This window comes from Drosophila hydei, unplaced genomic scaffold (assembly GCF_003285905.1).
Source record: "Drosophila hydei strain 15085-1641.00,03,60 unplaced genomic scaffold, DhydRS2 tig00008121-arrow-pilon, whole genome shotgun sequence".
Classification (NCBI taxonomy): Eukaryota; Metazoa; Arthropoda; class Insecta; order Diptera; family Drosophilidae; genus Drosophila; species Drosophila hydei.
Window position 1 is genome coordinate 876,158 of NW_022045832.1, and position 24,957 is coordinate 901,114.

The window sequence follows — 24,957 nt, forward strand, 5'->3', positions numbered from 1 at the left end:
TGCAATTCAGGATTCAAGAATCACAAAAATACGAAAATACTAATTGATAATACTAAAGTGAAATAAATGTAAATATTATTTTGAAATTAATAATTAACGTTAGCATAATTTAACACTGAGTACATATCATATTACACTTAGTTTATTTAATATTTTGCGATCAAAAAATATTTTGTTAGCTGTCACATTAACCAAACTGCTGATTTTATAGCTTGTGGCAACTCTGTTTGTTTTCTAGATATTTCCCTATTCATTGTATTGTCAGGATTTACTTAAAATATTCGCTTTTATTTCGACAAACAATTCTTACACAGAATGTCGATGCGATTTGATTGGTATCAAACTGAGACCAAAGTGGTCATAACAGTGCTCTTAAAGGGCGCCATTGAGAAAAATTATAACGTCAAGATTGAACAACAGAAAGTACATATGACCGCAGATGGCCACGAATTGATCCTAAATCTTCTCCATCCTATTGTTGTGGATCGCTCCTCTCACAAAGCCTTCTCAACAAAAGTAGAAATATCATTGAGCAAGGAGTCGGGCGTGCGTTGGGAAAATCTCGAACAAAAGGCCGACGTTGTTGCAGAACTGTCCACTCGTCAGGCAAAGAACTGGGATCGTTTGGTCAGCGAAGAGGAAAAACTGGATGAAAAGGAGGCAAAAGGGGAGGCCGCTTTAAACCAGCTATTCAAAAAGATCTACGGTTCATCCTCGCCGGAAGTTCAGAAGGCCATGAACAAATCTTATTCAGAATCTGGAGGCACTGTATTAAGCACCAACTGGAACGAGGTCTCCAAGGAAAAGGTCACTGTCAAGCCGCCTGAAGGTACTGAATTCCGCCAATGGGACAAGTAAAACAAATAAGAAACACAAATTCATATTCATTAAGTTTTAATATAATATAATTTACAGACACAGAAATGATTATGCTAATATTAATAAGAAATACATATTTCAATAAATTTGAGCTTAACATTACTAATACAAATGCATCCAATAATGCTCTCGAGTAAGTTGTGAGTGTGTGTGTTTAGGGGGTGGTAGCGCTCAACGGGGAAATTTTTAAGGTGAACAGCTGATCGACTGCCGGCTATGTGCAACGACGCACAATTTTTTGTACTTTTGTAAGAACGGACGAATTTTCATTAAACACGGGACAATATGTATAAAAATTTAGAAGAGCACAATCGGCTAGTCAATAAATATCTTAAGATATTTTTTGTTGTAGCATTGTATTGGTAAGTATCAAATAATTAAGCTTATCAGCTCAGCCAATTATTTTTGTTAAAATTGAACACGTTACCTTTGTGAACAGGTGCACTTCCATATTGACTGTGTTTGTGAACAAACATCTGCTGAGCAGCGATGCTGTAAATTTGGGCGCCCCGCTTTTCATGTCCTGGTATCAGTGTGTTGTATCCACCATCATTTGCTTTGCAATGAGTCGTCTGAGTCGCAAATATCCGAGTGTATTCACCTTTCCGGAGGGCAATCCGCTGGACGTAGACACCTTTCGAAAGCTACTCCCATTAACAGTGCTCTACACGCTTATGATTGGTGCCAATAATCTGTCGCTGGCTTATGTCACGGTCGCCTTCTATTACATTGGGCGCTCCCTCACCACGGTGTTTAGCGTGGTGCTGACCTATCTCATCTTGAGACAACGCACAAGTTTTAAGTGCTTATTGTGCTGTGCCACAATTGTGGTGGGCTTTTGGCTAGGTGTGGATCAGGAGAGTCTAACGCAAGCATTTTCCTGGCGTGGCACAATATTTGGCGTGCTTAGCTCTCTGGCGCTGGCCATGTACTCGATACAAACGAAAAAGTCGCTCGGCTATGTCAACCAGGAGATATGGCTCTTGAGCTACTATAATAATCTCTACTCTACACTCTTATTTTTGCCGCTCATTATCCTAAACGGCGAGCTTGGCACTATTTTGGCATACCCTCATTTGTGGGCGCCCTGGTTCTGGGCGGCAATGACACTAAGTGGATTTTGTGGTTTTGCCATTGGCTTTGTCACAGCTTTGGAGATAAAGGTTAGTGAGTCAACAGCAATAGTGTTATTGCTAAAGATATGTACTTATCAATCATCTGCTGATTACAGGTTACTTCACCGCTAACGCACAACATCTCCGGCACGGCTAAGGCGTGCGCACAAACAGTTATTGCCACGCAGTATTACAACGATGTACGTTCCGTGATTTGGTGGACATCCAATATAGTCGTATTGGTTGCAAGTGCAGCTTACACTCGGGTCAAGCAATTAGAAATGGTACAGCAGCATCAACAGCGAAACACTGCAACATTGAAAGCCTAAGCAAATATTTCCCATAATTCGATTCAAATTCAATGAATTTAAATGTGTCATCAATCTTTATCTACATGTGCATTATATAGTGCAATTCTTCAGTGTTCTAATCGTACGAAGTGTGTTAGTGTATGTCAGTTGATAAAGTGTAAGACGATTAATTCCTCTTATTGTCATAGCACACAAATATCTTTAAATCTTTATATAAACCTATACGTAAACCGTAATCTAAGCAAACCTAAAGACGGATAAAACAGCTCTTGATATATTGGAATAAAAAGTTCCTTTAAATTATATTATTTGTAAACTATGTATTCCGACTATCAATGCGCAACTGGATTATTTAGCAATAAAGCAACCGATTATGTGAGTACACAATAATAAATTATGAACTAATTTGATGCAGTTGCCGCTTCCAGTGCTTGTTGCGGTGCTGGTTCTGCTTCGTTCTTTGCTTCCCTGCTTATTTTGGCAGCAGTCTTGTCGTATAATTCAGGTATATATACAAATGGATCAATTTTTAGTTGTTCACTGCTTGGCGGGCTCTTGAGTAGTACACGAGTTATAAAGCGTCCATCACGCTTGGGTCTCATTGTGTTTACATCCTGCAACAGAAAACGTATATTCTCCTCTAGATGCTGTACATCCATATCCAGCGTGCCCACGCTGGCTTTAATTAAGCCGAAGTTCTGCTGATATTCGTCTTTAGTTGCGCTGTAGCTGATGCCATTCGAGAATTTAATAATCATTTCAGCAAGATTTACGCCAAGTGTCTCGCTCTTTGGATTGGGAAACTTGCGCTTCATCAAACCACGGAGTGCAACGAGCTCTGGAAGTATGTTGGGATGTGCAATAATGAATTGATAATCAGACAGCAGTAGTTCTCCGCCCGTTATGTCCTTAATTAGCTCCACGCCGCCCACGAGTGTGGCGCCTGCTTCGCGCGCTTCAACAATTTCATCCTAAAATGATATATAAGTTAGTAAGCACAAGATCTATGTATCTTCTTCTTTAAACTTACATTTCCTTTTGTGAATACTATGATCTTACGTTCTTCGCCGTGATTAAACTTATGCGGTATCATAGCCATGCGCTGGAAGTTATCCACAAATCGTGTTGCCTTTTCACCTTGCATATTCAGCTCAATTTCCACGTTCAGCGAAGCATTTGGCACATTGTACATGCTTGGGTGATGCGTCTCTCTATGGCATTGTATGGCCTCAGCTACTGTATAAACAGGCCAGCGATAATAGCGTCCCACGTAGACATCATCTTTGGGCACCTGCTTCCAGGAGTCATCCACGTGTTTGTCAGCGCGTTTAACGTTAATTCTAAAAAACAATAAATAATTAGCAGCAATCTGAGTATAGCCCTCTATATTTTCACTTACTTCTTGTCACGCTGATTGTGGGGAATGAATCCAACTTTCTTTACCTCCACTTTAACCTTTTTTTTACGTGCCTTCTCACGAGTGCCTTTGCGAGCTGCTTCCGTGACCGCGGTCAGGTGGAGGCAGCGGAATGCTTCTCCAGTTTGTTGCCGTACGGCAAGAGCACGCATTCTTCCCAAAAGTGTTAACATTTCAGTTATGAATGTTATTTTAATTCTTGAAGCTATTTATGAAGTTATAATTATATAATTCTAACTATTCCCGGCTGTTCCGAACAAAATCATAACAGAAATACAGAGTGACCATCACGTATTGGACAAATTATCGTACACAAAATTATCGATAGCACATCATATGTTGAAATTAAATCAAAACAATTTTGCAGAGTTTCCAAATGACTAAGAAACTAATGCGGATTTGCCGAGCAAATACTTTTCTTCACACGGTTGTCTTAAAATGATTTGTTCCCTTACTTATCAAAGTAAAAGTTCATATATTTTAATTTAATTGTTCTCTGCAAGATGTTCTATAGTGTGATTGTAGTAAATTGACTGTTAATCCAAGTTTCACACCTAGCAGAGTCGCCAAGTGATTGATATTTTTGGGAAATTTAGCAGAGTCACTCCAGTTAAAAGGCAGTTATAAATTTCTGTAAGGACATTTTTAAATATTTAGTTCAAAGTTATCTCTAAAATCTAATTGATAAATATACGATTGAAAAAATGTGGCCAATTCACATTTTTTCCATCAATCTGATAGAAAACGATGGAAGGCAGACGCTCGAGAGCAATACTCTCAATGGCAACTATATATAAAATTAAAATGTTCCGATTTTCTCAAAAGCACGCCAATCGCTCGCCGTGTGCATATGTGCTCAGAATAGATTCGACTAACGAACGGCATAATACGGCTTTCGCGGCGTGAAAAAATCGCGAAAGAATCTCACATAATACAGAGAAAAAAGAAAATTCTGTAGTGGGGCGGGCGGATTGTATGCATAACAAAAGTGCAAGTAATTATTTGTTGTTTTAATATTATGCAAATTCTTACATGTAAATAAGAACAGCTAGAGCATCTTGGCCATAATTAAGTATTTCGGTATATGTTATGCCCTGAAGAACATAAAGTTAAAAATTGTGTATTCAATGTGGCAACATTTTCGATATAGCATTCTGAAAGTGGCGAAACGAACGCCTAGTGAAAGTAATGGGCATTAAGATATACAGATGATGAGCCCCACTCGCAGACAAATGTACGCAGGCACACGCACACGCACACGCACACGCACAACACATATGCATATACACACGCCCATATCCAATGCTGCACCTTGGGGGCCCAATTTCCCCCAAAAATTGGAAATATTAATTGCGTGTAACCTAAAAATGAAATAATGGAAGTGTGCACTCTTCGCCAACTGGGAATGGGGGGTGTCTCCACGAAGTGTGTGGGGTGGAGGGGGCAGGCCAAACAAAAGAGTGTCAGCAATTTATAAATAGTTTACGCCATTGTTTCTATTTGTTGTGATTTTGTGTGATTTTTCATGCGGGTATTTGTTATTTGGCTTGTCGATGGCTGGATTTTTAAATATTTGTACAACAATTTGTGCCATCAAGTGCACTCGCAGCTTGTGGGTGCTTGGAATCGGTTCGTTCCGTTCCGTTTATTGACCACACAGGCATAAATATTTTTCAAATATTTCCAAAACTTTTGCACATGGGGCGAAACGTGCTAAAATTTCGTTTTTCAAATTTATTGTTTATTTCATGTATTTTAAGCGTTACACTTTAAGGCATTTCAAATTACCCCATATACGATACGTATACACAAGTCTGCCAATTTATACATATATATATATATATATATATATATATATCTGTTAATGTGTGTGTGTGTCTGTGTGCGGGTATGTTTGTGTTTGCGTTACTGTATGTGTGGCGGACGTTCCACATTTGTCTTCCTCTTTTATAAACAAATGTTTGATTTCGATAATTCGTGGGATATTCTTGTCTTGCGTGTATTTCTAGTGGCGTATCTCTGCGAGTAAACAAACAAAAGCCAATTGAGCATTTAAATACGCGTATAGACACACATAGCTGGACACTCACACACACATACGTATATATATATACATGTAAATCGAAGTGGACTTGCCCTGGTTTCACAACTTGGAATGGATAGGGCGCCACCGCCAAAACCGCGTCGTGCGCGACACAGAATCAGTGCCATGCACTATGAATCCTTGCCGACGGCACCGCCTGCCATGTGTGGACGGGCCGATGAGAACATCTTTCAGTTTCCCGCTGTGGCATCTCGGGCGCGCAACCTTTCCGCCTCGCCCAAGCTTCGCGATGAGAAGGATTTGCCCGCGTGTGAACATGGTAAGCACAGCTGCCACTTCTGCCAGCCTTACCGAGCAGATCGGGGTACAATCGAGCCGCTCAAGAATCGACTCAACACGGCCATTGAGGCCATGGATCAACTAACGCGCACCTGTGCATTGCTCGAGGGCCTGCTCGAGCAAAAACTGGCCACCATCACGGACAACGAGGAAGAGTCGGCCACCGAAATGGAAACAGATATTGCAGTCTCCAATGCTGCTTCAACATCAATGTCAACCCCAACCGCAGCAGTGGTGCCCGTTGCTGCGCAAGCTCCAGCAACCTCAACTCCCACCGCCGACACCGAGTTCGAATTGGAGCACTCATTGACCTGGCTGGAATCGCTACTAGGCACAGAGGTGCTGCCACCCACAAAGCAGGGCAAATTTAAGCGGTATGTACATACTTCATTTCGATATTCCGAGCTGGGGTTAAACTGAAAGCCACACCATAGGATACGCGAGCGCAGTAAGTCCATGATGGAGGAAGAGATACACATGTATTTGAAGGGCGAACGACAGCTGAAGAGCACCTCTCGGCCATACTTGCTGCGCCGCCAGAGCACCTACAGTGACAACAAGTCCAAGGTGTCCAAGTGGACCAAGGTAAAGGCTGCCTTCAAGTGGGAGCGGGCCAATGTGCCGCCCACAGGTGGCCACGATTCGAACTCCTTAATGCCGCTTAATCTAGAAGTGGAAAGGTATGTAAGATTACTTCTCTAAACTCCGACATATAATCACATGATCCTGCAATCTTTCCCAGATACTTGAAAGTGCCGATAAGCGGTGCTGGCGGCAGCAGCTCAGCGGACAGCATCATCAGCTCCTCATCGGGTCACTTCTTGAGCGAAACTGGCGGCACGCCTGGCACCATCAGCTCGGCAAGCTCCTTGGATGAGCTTCATATGGAAGCTGGCAGTCGCCAACCAATGCGTAAATGTCCTACTTAGTTTACTCCGTGTTATTTGTTGCAGCTGCTAGTTTTATTACAGGGCGACATTCATCGAAGAGCGAGACGCGTGCCTCCAGCTATGAAGTGGAGCTGCGTAAATCTGCCACCGATGAACGCTTGGATGCGGCCAAGTCCACGCTGCCCAGCAAATCATCATCGAATAAATCTCTTCGTCGCTCGAAAGCCTTCTCCGACTTTGAGGTTCTGCCAGAGGATCATGTGGCGGACATTAAGTCGACGAGCAGTCGACGGAACAAGCTGCCGCCCAGTCCCCTGAATCTCAACCAGGTGTGCAGTGATCTGCCGCAGCTGCACTCGCCACTCAAGAGTCCGAAGGATGGCGGCCAGTCAGCTATGTCACGCATGCGTCAGGTCAACTCGCCGGGCAACTCCTCGGTGCCGAGCAGTCCATCTAGGCTATCGGATTTCTTTGGTGAATTTGGTGGGTGAGCTTTTTGGTGGCTACCTAGGCAATATTTGCGGTTTCCATTAACGTCTGGCTTTGCAGAGAGCGAGGAACTGTCAAGTGGAGTTTCCTCGGAGCCCACGACGCCAAACTGTAAGACTTTCACACAGAACGAAGATGAAGTATTTCAACATTATCAACTTCTACTACTCAAACTAGATATGGAGTTCAAGCACAAGCAATGCGAATTAAAGCGAGCCAGTGCGAGTAATCGCAGTAAGACACACGACAGACATTCAGGTAATCCACCGATCACAGCTAATCCTGATTCATTTGCAGGCGTCAAGCTGTGCAGTGGCGGCCCCGGCCCCGGCAGCGTCAGCGGCAGCGGCAAGCGCAGCAGCGAGGAGCATTCACCCACGCAGCTGCTACACAGTGATCTTATGTCCACCGAACAGCTCGAGCAGAATTTGACGCCGCAGTTCAAGAAGAAGCTGCACAAATGGCGCGCCAAGCAGCAAAGCTCCAATTGTTATGCCAGTTCCGAGCCAGCAGCGAGTCCCACCGCCAAGAGTCTGAGCGGCGGCGACATAAAGCCCAAAATCGATTGGAATCTTTGGAGTTCCGGTGCCCTGAAGCTCGAGGGCCAGGGCTTGTGCGCGCTGCCCGACCAAAAGGATTTGCCTGAGAAGTTTCAAAAAAAGCTGGGTGAGTCTACAGCTGTGAGCTACTGCGCGAGTCCAATATTCACTTATGTGAAACGTTAATTCACAGAGCAATGGAACCGCTTGAAATGTGCGCCCGGTGGCGGCACCAACTCCGACAATGATTCCCTGAAACGTGGCTCCAAGCATAATCAGTCCACGCGGCGCGGCTCCGATGATGATCGCTGGTATAAGCACAAGCCGCACGACAAGGAAAAGTGTGTAGATGCTATGTCCTGGCCTGGATCAGCTGAATCAGTTCCAATTTAATCTACTTCCAGATTGGCACGCCTGAAGGCCATTGTGGCGCCGGATCATACATCTAAGAATATTGAAGTCAAGACCTCGGATGGTGAGGTGAGAAAATTCGAGGGCATCTCCCGCAAATTTACGCGCAAGCTCTATGAGTGGGAGAAGGCCAGAGGCATTGGACCAGAGGCCTCCACCTTCGCGCTGCTGCATCCCGGCTACAGTCCTTTGTCTGTGGGCCTCATCAACAGGCAGGAGTGCAATAAGAGTGAGTTCTTCCTCTTGTCAGAAGTGGATATAATATTTTCTCTTATATACAGACAACACCGAACACTCACCGACGCTGAGCCGCTCGCTGTCGCTGGACAGTGTGACGCCGAACGGGAATCAGGCACAGGTCATGTCGCAGCAAGCCTCATCGTTGTCGCTCAACGATATGAACGATTTCAAGGAGATGCAGGACTGCACAGATTCGGCGGATCACGAGTTCAAGAAGTATGACGAGCCCGAGGCCGTTATGGTCGAAGTGGAGGAGCACATACACGACACCGCCTCCCCGCTGGTAACCGCCCACACGCTGGTCGAGCAGCAAACGCCTATTTACAAATACGAGGAGGTGCAGTGCAACGACTACGTGTAAGCTACTGCATGCGACGGTGACCAACTGTAGCTAATGACGCCTTCCCTATTTATTAATTCGCACAGCAACTCGCGTCGCGTTCAGAGCTTTGAGTCGCACACGAACCTGGCGCCGCTGCTAGGCGCACTGAAACGTGCCGACGAGTTGTTTGCGCAGCTCAAGCAGGCCACAGCAGACATTGTGGAGCATGTGGCAATGCGCGATTGCCAGGCTGCCTTGCTAAGCATTCGCAGTATTTATCTCTACTACTCCAACAATTTGATGAAGCCGAGCGTGCTGAATGCCGTGTCCGATGTTCAGAGCGACTTGGGCCGCCTGGCCGAGCTGGTACGTGTCCGAAAGTGTTGTCCGAGCGTCAAATTAAAATATAATTTGCTTCTATATGACAGATTGTAAAGTCGCCGTTGGATGAGGCCTGCTGTCAGGAGACGATGGCAGAGCGCACGACTGAGTACTTGGAGGAGCTTCAAGGTCTACACGAATCGTTACTCTGCCTCAAGTTGAGCATACGTAAGCTCTGCATGATCCATAAATGAGCATATACCTTTTATATATTTCTCCCTCTCTCTCGCTGCAGAAGGCGGAACAAATCGTTTTCCCCGTGATGTTGTACCGGACATCAACATAACTGGCGAGGACGGACAGCAGGTGGAGAGCAGCTCAACCTATGCAACTTGCCATGCTTCTAGCCGCGATCATCTGACGCTAGACGAGCACAGCGCCGCTTCACCCTCACCCTCGCCCATGGAGCACGAGACCGAGACGAGCACCACAACAGGCACGCTATGCCGCGCTAGCAGCTCCGTCAATGCGTCTAAGAAAAAGCTGCGCCTGCGCAAGATGGGCTCACGTCAGAATAGCAAAACCGAGAGCGATAGCAGTGATGCGGATACCCAAAGTGTGCTGGAGACACCGCGTCGCATGCGCCGCAAGAACTTTCGGCTAAAGCAGCGATCTCTAGACGACGATTTTCGCTTGGGCTCCATTTCAACCGGTGCCCATACGCCGTCGGCCGAGCCAGATGAAATCATTTGCAGTTCGCTTAAAGTCAAGCCCGGCGAACGCATCGAGGAGTCACAAAGCATAGCCAGCAGCACGACCCAGCCAACGACCAAGCAAACTGGCTTCGTACCACCGCCGCTGCCAGAGCAGCACACGCGCAACTACAACACCAATGCGAATGTGTTTGTGAAGACTAAGCGCAAGTTGTTCACTGCAGTCCTGAAGCCCAATGCTGCCGAGGGCATAGCTCTCATAGAGAAAGAGTTGGAGAGTCCCACGCATAGCGTCGAGGAGGCACAGTCGCCTAGACCGAAGATGCCGACTAAGCACACGACTCCACGTCCACTTAGTCTATACAAATCCATAAGCTTGGAGCGCTTATCGCCTCTGCGTGCCAAGGACGAGCTGCGCAAGTGCCAGAGCACCAATGATCTGCATCGATCGGCCATTCCGGTGCGTCTGCCCCTTGCTAGCGATAGCATAAAATGCTTGACGCGCTCCAAGCGTCATCTGGGCACGTCGGCCCATCCCCAAGCGCCACCACGCAAGGCGCATCTCTACAAGAAGAACTCGCTGCACAAGTCGCAAAGCGCCACAGTTAGTAACAACATTGAGCACAAGATTGCCAAGACCAGCTCCGGCTCCACCGTGAGCAAGGCCTGGCCAGCAGCGACATCCCTAGTATTGCCCAACAGGCTGGACAACACGCTGCCACGCATACAGCGCAAGTTGGAGGGCAAAGGAAAGGCTTTGCTCACGCCCACCAAGGCAAAGCATTTCGAGTTTCCACCATCCATTTTGGAGCCCCAACGGCCAACAACGCCGCTGACTGAGCGCGCAATGCGGCTGCAACAGGCCAAGGCTGAGTTTCTGCAGAGTGCGCCCGTAACGCCTAGGCAGGAGCCCACGACGCCCATAGCCATTAGCGCTGCGAATCTGCACAAGAGCGTCAGTGTGGGCAGCATGCGCGGCGACGTAGGCTGCTCGACAGAACAGCTACAGCAACGACAGCAGCTGGCGCAACAGGAGGTGACTACGGATCAGGAGAGTGTAAGCAACTCCAGCACCTATGACAGTTTGCCGCGTTCTGTCAGCCGCTCGGCGCGCATCTCCAGCAAGCTGGGCTTTGCCACGCTGGCCTCCAAGCTGCGTCGCGGCGGCAAGAAGCCCAAGGAGCCACCTGCCCCCATGCCAGCCGGCAGTGCACTGTCCGCACTCTGTCGCCAAACGCTGATGGCCGATTTGGTTATTGGTGGCGAATGCCCGCCAGCCAGTCCCTCGGCTTCTACAGCGGGGCCCGCTCGCAATGTGCACAAGTCGCAAAGCTCACCACAAGCGGCCATATCGAACTTGCATGCCAGCTACGAGGGCCTCAACAAATCACTAAGCGAGCAGTATGTACGCCAGCTCAAGGAGAGCGACGTCTAGTCAGCCATTTATGAGCACCTTGAAGTCCAGATCTAACAGCTTACCAAATATATTCTAAAACATAATTCTAAACACATAAGTTTGCTGCCTCTTTCGAGTTCATAGTGGAGCTATCTTCGCGTCTAGGAGGAGCAGTCTAAGAAGTCAATTTTAGTTACATATTTAAGCTTTTCTTGTATTTACTTTGCACAGACTTAGCCTCCTCAAATGTGATCAACTAACCAGGCCTATCGATGGTCAACGTAGTCATCGTCGACATTGTCGTTGTCCTCATCGTCAGCCGCTTCAGCGTCGTGCTCCTGGGCTATTTTCGCTGGCTCTGCGCCGGTATTCCAATAGCGTTCGGCCTCCGGCTTGAGGAACTCGTATTCCGGCTTATCCGCGTCCACAAAAGTAATGCAGACAGTTAGATTTTGGACAGTCTCAATCATTTGCGGAATACTGCCCTTAAATTCCAAGCCACATTGCACCGACTGCATAGCTGCGCCTGGCAACTGATTGTTGACCTTATCGTAGCCAGCGATGCCAACAGCGATTATATCATGCACGCGACGCAGTGCTTTGAATATGTTCAGTGTGCCCGAGAGTATTTTGCCCATCAGCGTTTTCTTGGCTGCAATCTTCTTGTAGATCCGCACTAGTTGCTGCACGTTTTGCTTGATCTCCTTGACGGACGCAACAGTTTCGTCCTGGATTTTCAGTATTAGCCCCATGGTGTGGCTGTAGCAATCAACGCCGCCGTTGATGGCATGCAGTGCTTCCGTGAACTGTGGTACATGGGAATAGCTGCAATAGGCGGCTTGCGAGGCACGTCCCCAGAGGTGCCACATCGCCTCCAAGCCAGCAATGGCAGCTAACACAATCTTCGGTTTGTTCAGCTTCAGCAAATTGATTTCCAAGTCTGTGGCGCGTGCCACAAGCTGGTTGATGCCCAGCTGCGATTCATCGATGACATCCTGTAGTACATCCAGCAGATCCTGCAACTCCAGCAGCTCCTCAGCTGTAAAGTCGCCACTGGGCTGTCCGACCAGCTGTTCCAACGTGGGCAGCGTTGTGTCGTACTCAATGCTGGGATTGTAGCTTAAGTAGCCCTTAAACTGCTCTCGGAATTCATCAAAGACCTTCACATAGGTGTCGTCCAACTGCTCGACCTTGGGCAGCGCCAGCTGAGCACTGCCATCGCCGTTCTGTATAGACAGACTGTATAGATAGTCATGCTGTGCTTGAAGCTCGCGATAAAATGGTCGCAAGGCTTCCACCTCTGTGGCAGACAGACCCAAATCCTTCTCTTGTTGCGCCAGCAGATGGCTCAACTCCTGATGTGCCCAAGCGCTGCCCAGGAGCAGGCAGCCAAGCAGTGGCAGCAGCACAGAAACTTTCACCATATCGCTGCCTCGAATGAAGTACATCAACTGGCAGTCAGTCCACTTTGGGCCGTTTGGACTCTTTCGTCCATTCGCGCTATCGTGGACTGCAAATCTTATCAACGACCACACTTGGATTTTCTTAAATAGTTTGATAAGATGAAGTTAATCTTATTTATGCCTATCGCGCGCCAATTCGCAACAAACTTTTAATCTTCAAGTAGTCAATAATAAAATTCATAAATATACATAGAACATGGATTATCCAAGAAGTGAAATTAACTAATCGAGCGCTTAAAGCTTTAAACTAGTTATTTACCAAATCGTATCTGATTTCAGTTGAATGGGGTTTGTTTCCATTTATTTAGCTGAGTTTTTGTTGCCCAGAAATATGATAGGTCTACTGAACCCTATAAAAGATATGCCTACTAGACAGCAACAACATCATTCCATGGATTCATCCGTCCACAAATAGATCTCAAGGTCTGTAAAAGAATTCATTGGCTGGACACGTAGAGCCAAATTTAATTTCAAATGTAAAGCTTTTCAGTCGTCATAATGAGTCATTCCTGCATTCTCTAAGTAAACATACATAATTCTACAAATTGGAACAATCTATCAGAATGTGTCCTTCACTTCACTATAAATGCAGTTTCACGCCACAATTGATATCTGCGTCGTTGACTTCTTTCAAAGCCCAATGACGGCAGCCAGAAAGTAAGTAAATATTATATGTTAACTTATTTTTGTTATCGCTTCTGAGTCATTCAGATGTACTTTTGCCCAATATTACCCTATGATAGATTTTATTGAAAATGCTAAACAGTTGAACTGAAACAAATATTTGATGGATGATATGGGATATATATCACTATATTTATGTGGATAGCGTGTGCTTTCCCTGCAAATCAAAGCAAAGCATGATCAAATACTACTGATTGATTGGCTGATGATTGATGACGAATGACTGATCAAAGCACAGCATAAATAATAAGATTTTAAGAAAAACTAGACAAGTTTACTATAGCCTTTCAGTTTAATCAGAAAATCTGAAATTTCTTTATCATTATGGCCGAAGCTTATATCATTTTTCCACTCTAAAGAAAAATTTAATATTAAAAAATAAATAAATTAAAAAAAAAAAATATATATATATATATATATATATATATAAGTATTCCAAGCGCTTAGCAAGTGTGCACAAAAATCGATGTACCAAATTTATATTTCTTATCTTTTTGCTTGTTTCAATTTTTCATCATGTAAATTGCGAAGCTGTGTAGGGTTCTTGTGTCTTATGGTTTTTATCATAAGTCGGCGGCAATATATATTTGGCGTTGCCATTGCCATCGGCTAGCACTAGGAACTGACGCATCATGGGCAGAGCAGTTGAAATTTTAAGCTTACTTTTGCTGACTTGGGCTGTTAGTATATGTGAAGCAAAGTGATTTCAATGATTTCCTCATTTCGTCAATTTCGTAGCACACTCAGGCGGCGAGTTCCAGCAACACGAACAGCATTACGGAAACCACGGAGACTACAGACTCCACGGAGGCAACGGAGACAACGGAGACAACGGAATATGGACCAATTAGCATAGTGGTTGACCAGCTATCGAATATGGCCGTGAATATTAGTGACCAGACGTCCTCACAGCTGCAGGCGAACATCGAGCACACGTTGACGAACATCATGGACAGTCTGGAGGCGCTGACTACCAATGCCATGGCAGAGATAAGCATGGCCATCGACGACACGAATCAGCTGCTGCTGGCCAATCCCAACTGCAATGCCGCCTGGAATCTGCAAGACTTCACGCTCAACGTGACAGATGAGCTCAGAGCCTGCACGGAGCAACTGACCAATCTGATTGGAACCTATCGCGCTGACGGCGAACGTGCGTTGGCCAAAGTGCAGGGCTTTGTGCAGCAGATGGCTCAGCTGCCGGGACTTTGTCAAAGTCTAGAAATGGGCGTGGCATTAGTGCCCATGGGCATTAGCTTTGATACCAGCAACAGTTGCTTCTTGCGCGGCATCGCTGCCATCAATCAGGGTCTAGCCGAAGCCATGCACAACGCTTCCATGTTGCTGGTGCGCACGCGTCGTCTGTCCCAGGATCAATTGGCCCGGTCACAGCAGTGCAGCAATGCGCTTGTCGCCCAGGTCACTGAGTATCTGCGCGTTCAGCGCGCCAATTGTAGTTAAGTAGGACTTAAACTATTCATAAAAGACAAATTTCGATTGTTACGCACGCAAATATAAATGGCAATTTATGCACCCAAAGGATACGCTTGGACAGGATGCATCGGGCTCATTGGTTATGCATGCGCATACGTCAGCGGAAGAGGAATTGCAAGCGAGCAGCATTGACATTTATTTGACAAGTTTTTGATTGATTTTACAGCTGCCCCTTTGGCATAATCTCCATGCATTTATTGGCCTAAGCACGAAGTTCACTTTTCAAACTCGCTTGCATCTAATTTGTATATTTTAAGGCTAACTCTTCTGGCCAATTGGTCAATGGGCTTTGCCAGCGACACGTGGCAAACACACGAACTAAACATCAGTCAAACAACTACAGCAGAGGCAACAGCTGGGCAACGAAAGAGACAGCGATGCTTGGTGGACATTCGCTTACTTTTCTCCCTCTCTCTCTCTCGCTCACTTGAGTCATGCATTTCCGCAGAGAGCCAAATTATTTTGACCTGCGCCCGGACACTGAGCACAATTTGGATGCGCTTTGCTTGCAGCTACTTTGCTGCTGCCCAACTGTTGCTCCGAAATTGTTTTCAGTGCATAGGAAACCACGAACCAACAGAAAATTCCTACTTTAGTTTTTGTTTTTTGGCTCAATGGCGCAATTTTACCCAGTCAGCCTCTGAATTTTATCTTATTTTTACGAGTCGTAACAGTTGTTGTTGATGATCGCGTTATTGCTGTGGTTGTTGTTGCTCTTGTTGTAGTTGTTGTAGTAGTTCAAACTCTGTGATACCTATACAAGGCCTACTCCAACATCTGTTGAGCATTTTCTAGACAACTGACGGAACCTGGTGACGAACCGAGCCCAAGACTTTTCCCCAGTTGGAATTGCCCAATGCCAAGTAGCGGAAAAGTGCAAAATGAAAAATTGTGAGCTGTATCTATATATAAATATGACTCGATTAAAAGCTTTTTGGGAAGTGAATAGTTTAGCATGCCAGAAGCATCAGATCATATGACAGACTGTGCAATAGAGTAGCTATAGTGACTATGACTAGGGAATACATCTGACTAAGAAAATTTGAATTGAATTTAAATGTTAATGACAGCAACTATAGATATAGACATAGATTTAGATATTGATATAGATATAGATATAGATATAGATATAGATATAGATATAGATATAGATATAGATATAGATATAGATATAGATATAGATATAGATATAGATATAGATATAGATATAGATATAGATATAGATATAGATATAGATATAGATATAGATATAGATATAGATATAGATATAGATATAGATATAGATATAGATATAGATATAGATATAGATATAGATATAGATATAGATATAGATATAGATATAGATATAGATATAGATATAGATATAGATATAGATATAGATATAGATATAGATATAGATATAGATATAGATATAGATATAGATATAGATATAGATATAGATATAGATATAGATATAGATATAGATATAGATATAGATATAGATATAGATATAGATATAGATATAGATATAGATATAGATATAGATATAGATATAGATATAGATATAGATATAGATATAGATATAGATATAGATATAGATATAGATATAGATATAGATATAGATATAGATATAGATATAGATATAGATATAGATATAGATATAGATATAGATATAGATATAGATATAGATATAGATATAGATATAGATATAGATATAGATATAGATATAGATATAGATATAGATATAGATATAGATATAGATATAGATATAGATATAGATATAGATATAGATATAGATATAGATATAGATATAGATATAGATATAGATATAGATATAGATATAGATATAGATATAGATATAGATATAGATATAGATATAGATATGCTCTCGCTCTCGCTCTCGCTCTCGCTCTCGCTCTCGCTCTCGCTCTCGCTCTCGCTCTCGCTCTCGCTCTCGCTCTCGCTCTCGCTCTCGCTCTCGCTCTCGCTCTCGCTCTCGCTCTCGCTCTCGCTCTCGCTCTCGCTCTCGCTCTCGCTCTCGCTCTCGCTCTCGCTCTCGCTCTCGCTCTCGCTCTCGCTCTCGCTCTCGCTCTCGCTCTCGCTCTCGCTCTCGCTCTCGCTCTCGCTCTCGCTCTCGCTCTCGCTCTCGCTCTCGCTCTCGCTCTCGCTCTCGCTCTCGCTCTCGCTCTCGCTCTCGCTCTCGCTCTCGCTCTCGCTCTCGCTCTCGCTCTCGCTCTCGCTCTCGCTCTCGCTCTCGCTCTCGCTCTCGCTCTCGCTCTCGCTCTCGCTCTCGCTCTCGCTCTCGCTCTCGCTCTCGCTCTCGCTCTCGCTCTCGATATAGATATAGATATAGATATAGATATAGATATAGATATAGATATAGATATAGATATTGATATAGATTATGTTATATTATATTATATCTATAAAGCAAGTTCTGTTTTAAATTTAAGGTTTTCTCTCTCAAAAATATTTTTAGCACTTTAATGCCAGCTCATCGCTGAACTTCATTCAAATACTTAAAAATATTTAATATGCATTTTCTGCACGTCATTTACTCACCTGATACACAGGTAAAGATCAATTTCATAGGAAGCTCGCCAACACTTTAACGATGCTCCTTTCGCTGGAATCGCGGCCACATTTGGACTGCAGTCTAGCAAAGCTTTCTACTTTTCCTTGAGCAACAATGTATTCATTAATATGATTTTAATCACTGTGGCCCTGATGCAGGCTGATTCTCGAGTCTACGAATCCTTCGGCATACACTTGATCGTCTCCCGTTTAATGTATTTGCTTGGCTTAATTGAACTTTCGGGCTTTAATTTTGATTGATGCTGAACCATATGAGAACTGCAATCATTAAGCTGCCGTATTTCGTTGCCGCAGGACATCTAGAATCGTCTACTAACTAGTATTAAACAGTTTCTATAAAGTTTCTTTTTTTCTTTGGTGGCTTTGTAGCCAACTGGCGCACCTTCGATTCGACCTGAGCATGAACACAATAAGAAATTATCATTATTATTATTATTTGCTCGAAACGAGCCGCGTGGCGTGCGAGTGAAAGCCAGCCAAAAAGGACTAGCACCGACGAGCGGCAGCCAAAGCGAGATAGAACCAACACTCAAGCCAAAGGGCAACATATGCTGCCCAAGGATCGCTCAGAACAAACGGACGGCGCATGCCGTCATCTGGTGCTACTTTGACTTCAAAATTGGGTAGCATTTGCCGTTGCCGTTGCCGTTGCCGTTGCCGTTGCCGTTCCCGCTGCTGTTCTCCTTTGTGGGTTTATTTTTGTTGTAGCTGCTTCTTTTACGGTTCGATATTTTGCTGCTCTCGTCAACTACTATACAATTTCAAGGAAGCAGAGGGCTCCCGCTCCCCCGCTCAACAGTTACTGTTGACTTCCGATAAGCACGAGTGAGGAAGAGCGACGAGAGAAAAGAACGGCAAGCGCAACAGCAGGATAAACCGCTTAAAGGACATGGCCAGCAGTGCGCCAAGACAAATTGGAAAGGGTTGCTGTTGCTGATGGACTGCAAGAGCGAAGAAGGTGTGATGCCGACAAGGATACACAGATGCAGCTCAGTTAACCACTGCCGGCTCTTGGGCTCGACTTACAAATCCGAATTGAGACCCAAACTCGCGCGCACGCTTCGCAATGCCTGGCCATGAACACGTGTGCCCAACCAACGTCAGCTGGCCGGGTCAGGGATAGGGCTAACGGCATAGCACTTTCAATAATAGTTACAAATGAAAAGCAGAACAGAACCAAAATAATCATAGAAAATGGCGGTTTGCTAATTGCAGACTAAAACATACAAATCTAAATATTTTTTAAAAAAACCTATGAATACTCTGTGATATAATATATAAGCCAATAATTGTGACCAACTTTTTAATAGCCTGTTTTGTATTATTAATATAATACATTTAGAATGGAATCTCAGCGAATAAGTCCTGGTTTTTTGATAATGTATATGGTAGGCAGACTCTATAAAGTATATGTATTATAGATCGGAGCTGATTCGATCTGGCCTTGCGTGTAAGGTTTTGTAATTATTATTTTTTACTAAAACGTAATTTTTAAATAACTATTTTCTTACAGTTAAGTATAGCGAAGAATGTTCGAAACAGACTAGATCAGTCTTACTTGTAATTATTTGAATTTCGTGACAAAGTGTGAGAGGAATACAATTAGGCGTCGAGCATAATATTGTTTCTCTTATGTGGACATATATCATAAAAAATCAATTAAAATTTAAAAAATAAATTGATTTTTTAACTAATTTTATCTTAAAGATATTTTGATTTATTTGTTAAGATATTTGGCAAATTTATTTTAACAAATTTTATCTTAAAGATATTTTGACTATATTATTAAGATATTTGGCACTACATAGATAGGGCCACTAAAATGTTTTTCTGATGATAGGCAACATCAGTTTTTATGTTTTGTATTATATTTAGTTTTTAATATACTTAATTAATGATCAACCAAAAAATTAAATAATGAAATGAATGAACTAATGTATATAATATATATTTTCTCTGAAGTAATTTCAGTATATTATATGCAATTATAACAGATAAAATATCAAACTATAACGAAAGCAGTTAACAACATTCATTATATTATTTTTTATTTGAACACGCAAAAAATTGACAATACTGAAAATGTTGACAGAAGACAATAAGAAATTATTGGTTTACCTTAACTACAGATGTAATATAATTTAATTGCAGCTACAATTCTAGAGGCTGACAGTATATTCTGGCATTGTTTGCAGTCGACTCTTACCTAAACATTTGCAAGTCTATGAAAGCAATTAGTCAAATGGTCTGCCTTTAGATTACCAATGCAGCATGTTGAAATAAACATAATAAATTGTGGCGATTAATAAATTACCGATTCCAACGGCGTAGAGAATTTGGGACTGTTTAGAAATAGCCAGCCAACAATAACAGAAAGTTAATTTACATTAAAATTTGGAGTTGTAGAAATAAATAATGAACTTTGGCTGGAGGAGACAAATGTAAAATTTAACAGAGCGCGCAATTCAATTAGAGAATCCTGCTGGAATACAAAAAAATTAAGCAATAAAATTTGATTTGGTTCACGCAAATTCAAACCGATTGTCCAGCATCAAAAGGAGCACAGCGAAAGGCAAACTGAAATAGAGTAATAGCAATGAATCAGGACTTGTGTTGGGCAATAAAATGCCTATTCTAAGGTCAAGCCGTTGCCGTTGCCGTTTTCAAATTCGTGTCATAATGTGTTGTAAGTAGTTGCCTTTGTGTCCTGCGCGCGCACAAAGGACTCGCCGGGGCGGGAATTTGTGAGCGCTATTGTTTGGCTGAAGGACCTGCGCCGTTGGGCACGATGGGAACACCCGCACGGTTCTCAGGCATCGGCTGGCTCTTGGCTGCTGTAGCAGTTGCGACCGCAACTTGACTTACTGACCACCAACATAAAATGTTGACAGCCGGAACACGCCTCTAAAATATTGTTGCGAAGCGAGTCCTGTGCGGTCCGCAGCGCTTGGCTCTTGATCCTTGAACAGTTCAAGCCGATCAATGCGCCAATCAATTGATTGCCTGATTTTGACAGTTATGAGCTGCTCTTCGTGCGTAATCACCTTGCCGTGTCCATATCTTGATTTCCGCCGAAATCCTCTTTAGAGTCGAGTCCCACAGACAGCGCCCGATGTGTGCGCCACAGTTGCCAAGGAATTTATTGTTATTGACATTTTAGTTGGATGGAATCACACGGATTATATCTGCTAATTGCACGTATATCAGATATATCCCTTGGCGGCGCCCTTGATGGTAACTTTTCTTTCGTAATTAGCAAAGCTAAGTTTTGAGTTGCCATTGGCATAGGTTAGTCTGGTCAGAAGAGTGTGAAGCGCTCACTTAAAGATAGTTGAAAGTCAGCTTCAGGTGCCTTGCGCACCTGCAGACAACACGCTTTCCCTATAAGAGTTCCGTTGCCATGTTACGATCGCCAATCTGAAGCCCCACTTTTCTGAACGCTTAGGCACAAATGGCCTGGAAAATCACGACTTGCTGCGTCGCCCAGAGGTGATAAAGTTTCGCACATTAATACTTAATTACTTGAATAATTGGAGCCAAGGGATTAAATTCACACGCAGTTCACAAACGCACAAGCCAGAGCCAGGGCCAGAGCGACTGGCGGTAGGTGCTTGCAGGTGAAAAAAAGGGCGAATAAAAATCACAAGCGACGTGACCAAAAATTCTCCAGACAGTGGACAAAACTTGAAGTGATGCCAAAGCCACCGACGTCGTTGACATTAAATTTGCTGCTGTCCTGCGACATGTTGTTGTTGTTGCTGCTGTCTGCTGAGCTGAGCTTAAACACAAAATATGAGCGCACCCTGGATGAATTTTTCACACGAAATCCTGATTAATAAATATATAAGTACCCAAAAATTTAACTGATAATTTGAAAAGTCGTCAACCTGAGCTGAAGTTGGCAGCCGCTGGGACGCAGACGCACGGGCGAACGGGACAGAGATTTCATGTGGAGCCTGCGCGAACCTCCGGTGCCCAATTACAAGCAAATGAGCTGGAAAACTGTATCAAATGACCCCCGAATACGAATACAAAATTACAGACCGCAAGACCAGAACAAGTCGCAGCCAACAAGAATCTTTGCCAAAAAATTCTCTCTCTCTCTCTCTCTTTATTTCTTTGTCTGTCTCGTTCTCGATCCCTTTGTAGCATCTTAACGTGACAAAGCGATGGAGATGGCTTGCGTGTGGCAATTTCAGTTTAAAAAACTACAGCAAGGGCTATAAGATTTGGACTTAAATACTCTAACTTTTGAGTTACTCGAGTGCATAATTCATTTAGCTAGCAATATTAATAGAGTTTAACTCACATATCGTAAATATGCAAGGCTCAAGCTCGAATTTCGTAAACTCCAACAGCAGCATTCTATGAGATCGTATCACAAATTTGAATATCTGCTAAATTAACTTTACTTTAAATATTTATATTTATATTACTTAAATCTTAGCTTAACTAACTCTTTTTCTTTATCAAATTTAAAAACTTTTCTAGTAGAGTATTCACGCTTCGATATTCACTTAAATACTCTTCCATTGTTAGCTGGCTTTTTTCTTGGCTCTGCATCTTTGGTAGCATCTTTGCGTTTTTGCTGTGTTAATTTGATGCCTCGCCCGAAAATTGTCAAAAAATCAACGTCGACTTTGATTTTTGATGCACTTTCACTGACGATCGTCGATCGGTTGTGCTGTGTGCAGCGTGAGATACTCGAATCTCAGACGAGAAGGAGAAGAGCAAAGGCTCTAAGCCTTTGATGCCTGCCACCTACTTGGACAGTTTGTTAGGGGCACAGCAAGTGAACTCAGTCAACTGGAGCGATGTGTCTGTGTGGCTAATTGAGTTGCCCAGTCGAGCGATCGGCCGTGCGAATTGTTTGTCAACCTGTAACGGTTAAATCTTTTGCTCCTGCAACGCTCGACAGTAACCGGAGCTACTGATTGATGGATGGCTGGCTAGCTGGCTAGCTGGAAGATGAGCGTAGCGAATGCTTGACTAATTGGCCAAAACTTCCTTAAACAAACAGCGATCTGCAATTGGGTTCGGCTTTGACTTTCACCGATCAGGCAATGTTCCTGTGTTTATTACGGGCCGCACACAATGCCGGCGTAGGCGGGACCGGCGTGATTTGGTGTCGCTAATTACAGACTTGGCATTTAACGCAGCTCGTTTTATGGCTTAATAATTGCAATCGCTTGCCATCGACTTCGGCTTTGACTTTTGGCTAAGACCAAAAATGGGCCCACACACACACAGCTTGCTGCAGCAGGCAAAACCAGGCCGAGGATCAGATCAGAGCGCACATCAATCAGCCGACTGCAATTCAGTTTCATTTCTGTTGGGGTTCGCATTGGCGCACGCAATTATTACGCAATCATTAAAGGATCAGCGTAAAATGTTCACACAACAATGCCAAAATAAAACCGCCGGAAACGGAAACTATGTGCACTTCAGCCAAAACCATTTGTGTACAAAACATCTACAAAAATACAACAAAAAATGTTGCGGTTTGTCTGGTTTTTTAATAGTCCATCAATGTGCCCAGCAAGGCATGAGAAAATGTTTTATGCTCTTAGAAATGGTAAGAAAAACAATTAAAATACAATCGAAAACCGCAAAAACTGAATGAAAAAAACTAATCATCATTTAATGGGGATTACTAGCCAAAATGTACAAAAATATGTATTCAAATTATTAAAAAATATATATATATTAAATATTTAAATAAAATATTTTTAAGATTCCAAACTGAGCACCATTTATCATTAAAGTGATATGTCTGCATTGTTCTTGTTGAAGTTCTATATTTTTTAAGATTTATTACGGCTTTAAAAGGATATATCTTTAAATGCTTAGATGTGACATACTTATTGATACTTAACTAAAATAATTACAGCTATAATAGAAGAGCACATATATTTAAAATCTCAAGTCTTAAGTCCTTCAGCATGAAGGACGGACAGACGCACAAGGCGCGTTGCTTAATGTGTCGAGTTAGCAAATAATTATACAAATTTTGAGGTAATTTAGAAATGGTAAAGCCTATAAAGCTCAATTCTTAAAAAAATTATAAGTAACAGTGCTCTAGTCGGGAGTGCCTGATTAGAAAAATACGCTGAGCCCAGCGAGACCGCTGCGTTCTTAGGGATACACGCCTGATCGCCTTGGCAATATAATTAATAAGAGCTTTCTGCCTGTTACATTAATGCCCACAAGATAATTATATCCTGAATGGATTCAGATATCAATACAAAATTTAAAACTACAATCAACGCCTTATTCAATCTAAACTTAAGCCCTCAGTTAGCTAACAAGTAAGCTAAAATTATAAGCAACAATAATACAGTGTCCTTGGCGCAGCAGCAACAATAACTTTATACAGGAAACAGGCCCAAAGACGTCTTATTGTAACTTGTCTTATCTAACTTGTAGTCCAATTAGCTGTCAGCATTCAGTGGGCTTGTGATGCGGTTGGCCACATCGATCGATGCCCCATGGGGACGCTAATAAGAAGTGACAAATTGATGGTGTTAAAGCTCATTAACTTGTTTAACGCAGATACAGATATTGCAGCTTAAGATCAGTAACCGCTTAAGCAGACTTTTGCAGACGGCAAAGAGGAAAACCTCAAAATAAAGCGCGCCAATTATCGACATGACAAATTTTTGGGCACATTAATTCCTTTACGACCTGTTGCCGCAGCGACAACGAAAAACCCACAAAATATGCAACAGGGCGACGTACCCTTAAGCTCGAACTGAACTCCAATTCGAATGCATAATAATACGTGTTAATAATGCTCAGGCAAGCTGTCTATAAATTGACAAAGACATGCAAGACTCCGACTGGGGCACCGACTCTGGCTTCAGTTGTTGCTGCTGCTGCTGCTGCTGCTGCTGCTGCTGCTGTTGGCGGCATCGGCATTGCCAAAAGCCGACTGGGGTCGCTCGCACGTAAGTTCCCATTGCCATTCATGAATTCTAACTAATTGTATTGGCAAGCAGTTGCATTTTGGTAAAAGATGGAAGCTGGATCGAATCTGTGCAGCTGCACAGCGATCGGAACGTAGCTCGGTTGCACAAAGCCATTCAAGCCTGGCAGGAAGAAGCCCCAGCACAGCCAAAATCGAAACGCAAACTTTATTGTTGTTGCTGTTGTTATTGGTGTTGGTGTCGTGGCGAGCCGAGAGCTAAACAATTTGTGTAATTGACAAATTGACGGCGGCGCATTGTGCGGAAGCGTTCAAAGCCGTAAATTGTCGCTAACAAGAGCGCGATCCCAGGCACACAAACAGCGACACCGACACGGACACGGACACAGAC

At 43.5% G+C, this 24,957-nt stretch overlaps 7 protein-coding genes across 8 annotated transcripts in view; 4 read left to right on the forward strand and 3 right to left on the reverse strand.

Annotated features, from left to right (window-relative positions):
* The window catches only part of LOC111596255, a 129,354-nt gene that overhangs the window by 78,732 nt on the left and 25,665 nt on the right, over positions 1-24,957 (reverse strand). The window contains 2 exon segments of the mRNA XM_030224965.1: positions 21,385-21,406; positions 24,494-24,540. Coding sequence (XP_030080825.1) covers positions 21,385-21,406; positions 24,494-24,540 — 69 coding nt within the window.
* Positions 217-942, forward strand: LOC111596259 (protein SGT1 homolog). Its single transcript, XM_023310394.2, has one exon. It carries the CDS (start codon positions 316-318, stop codon positions 856-858), a length of 543 nt encoding a protein of 180 aa, XP_023166162.1. The 5' UTR covers positions 217-315; the 3' UTR covers positions 859-942.
* On the forward strand, positions 1,100-2,563 carry LOC111596258 (GDP-fucose transporter 1). The gene is made up of 3 exons (XM_023310393.2): positions 1,100-1,241; positions 1,319-2,042; positions 2,111-2,563. Exons 1-3 carry the CDS (start codon positions 1,165-1,167, stop codon positions 2,321-2,323), a joined length of 1,014 nt encoding a protein of 337 aa, XP_023166161.1. The 5' UTR covers positions 1,100-1,164; the 3' UTR covers positions 2,324-2,563.
* Positions 2,626-4,008, reverse strand: LOC111596257 (39S ribosomal protein L1, mitochondrial). The gene is made up of 3 exons (XM_023310392.2): positions 3,705-4,008; positions 3,336-3,645; positions 2,626-3,276 (listed from the first exon to the last, which is right to left on the reverse strand). The coding sequence occupies exons 1-3, from the start codon at positions 3,893-3,895 to the stop codon at positions 2,707-2,709; spliced, it is 1,071 nt and encodes a 356-aa protein (XP_023166160.1). The 5' UTR covers positions 3,896-4,008; the 3' UTR covers positions 2,626-2,706.
* On the forward strand, positions 4,584-11,535 carry LOC111596250. 2 transcript variants are annotated; one of them, XM_030224975.1, is made up of 13 exons: positions 4,584-4,716; positions 5,732-6,479; positions 6,540-6,785; positions 6,848-7,017; positions 7,077-7,478; positions 7,545-7,718; positions 7,782-8,150; positions 8,217-8,364; positions 8,428-8,663; positions 8,716-9,031; positions 9,101-9,362; positions 9,425-9,545; positions 9,613-11,535. In XM_030224975.1, the coding sequence occupies exons 2-13, from the start codon at positions 5,878-5,880 to the stop codon at positions 11,463-11,465; spliced, it is 4,899 nt and encodes a 1,632-aa protein (XP_030080835.1). In that variant the 5' UTR covers positions 4,584-4,716; positions 5,732-5,877; the 3' UTR covers positions 11,466-11,535. The 2 variants fall into 2 exon arrangements, with proteins under 2 accessions (XP_030080835.1, XP_023166150.2); XM_023310382.2 differs by lacking the exon at positions 4,584-4,716 and having other exon boundaries at positions 5,725-6,479; positions 7,545-7,595; positions 7,662-7,718.
* Positions 11,627-12,914, reverse strand: LOC111596251. Its single transcript, XM_023310384.2, has one exon. It carries the CDS (start codon positions 12,872-12,874, stop codon positions 11,693-11,695), a length of 1,182 nt encoding a protein of 393 aa, XP_023166152.2. The 5' UTR covers positions 12,875-12,914; the 3' UTR covers positions 11,627-11,692.
* On the forward strand, positions 14,161-15,109 carry LOC111596254. Its single transcript, XM_023310389.2, has 2 exons — positions 14,161-14,253; positions 14,312-15,109. The coding sequence occupies exons 1-2, from the start codon at positions 14,206-14,208 to the stop codon at positions 15,032-15,034; spliced, it is 771 nt and encodes a 256-aa protein (XP_023166157.2). The 5' UTR covers positions 14,161-14,205; the 3' UTR covers positions 15,035-15,109.

Bases quoted from the DNA above. Each gene is read 5' to 3' on its own strand.
- LOC111596258 (XM_023310393.2), top strand. From the start codon at position 1,165: ATGTATAAAAATTTAGAAGAGCACAATCGGCTAGTCAATAAATATCTT. The intron at 1,242-1,318 runs GTAAGTATCAAA...CTTTGTGAACAG, and splicing joins TTTGTTGTAGCATTGTATTG to GTGCACTTCCATATTGACTG. The intron at 2,043-2,110 runs GTTAGTGAGTCA...TGCTGATTACAG, and splicing joins TCACAGCTTTGGAGATAAAG to GTTACTTCACCGCTAACGCA.
- LOC111596259 (XM_023310394.2), top strand. From the start codon at position 316: ATGTCGATGCGATTTGATTGGTATCAAACTGAGACCAAAGTGGTCATA.
- LOC111596257 (XM_023310392.2), bottom strand. From the start codon at position 3,895: ATGTTAACACTTTTGGGAAGAATGCGTGCTCTTGCCGTACGGCAACAA. The intron at 3,646-3,704 runs GTAAGTGAAAAT...ATTGTTTTTTAG, and splicing joins CACAATCAGCGTGACAAGAA to AATTAACGTTAAACGCGCTG. The intron at 3,277-3,335 runs GTAAGTTTAAAG...ATATCATTTTAG, and splicing joins TAGTATTCACAAAAGGAAAT to GATGAAATTGTTGAAGCGCG.
- LOC111596250 (XM_030224975.1), top strand. From the start codon at position 5,878: ATGGATAGGGCGCCACCGCCAAAACCGCGTCGTGCGCGACACAGAATC. The intron at 7,479-7,544 runs GTGGGTGAGCTT...CTGGCTTTGCAG, and splicing joins GGATTTCTTTGGTGAATTTG to AGAGCGAGGAACTGTCAAGT. The intron at 8,365-8,427 runs GTGTGTAGATGC...ATCTACTTCCAG, and splicing joins AAGCCGCACGACAAGGAAAA to ATTGGCACGCCTGAAGGCCA.
- LOC111596251 (XM_023310384.2), bottom strand. From the start codon at position 12,874: ATGTACTTCATTCGAGGCAGCGATATGGTGAAAGTTTCTGTGCTGCTG.
- LOC111596254 (XM_023310389.2), top strand. From the start codon at position 14,206: ATGGGCAGAGCAGTTGAAATTTTAAGCTTACTTTTGCTGACTTGGGCT. The intron at 14,254-14,311 runs GTTAGTATATGT...TCAATTTCGTAG, and splicing joins TACTTTTGCTGACTTGGGCT to CACACTCAGGCGGCGAGTTC.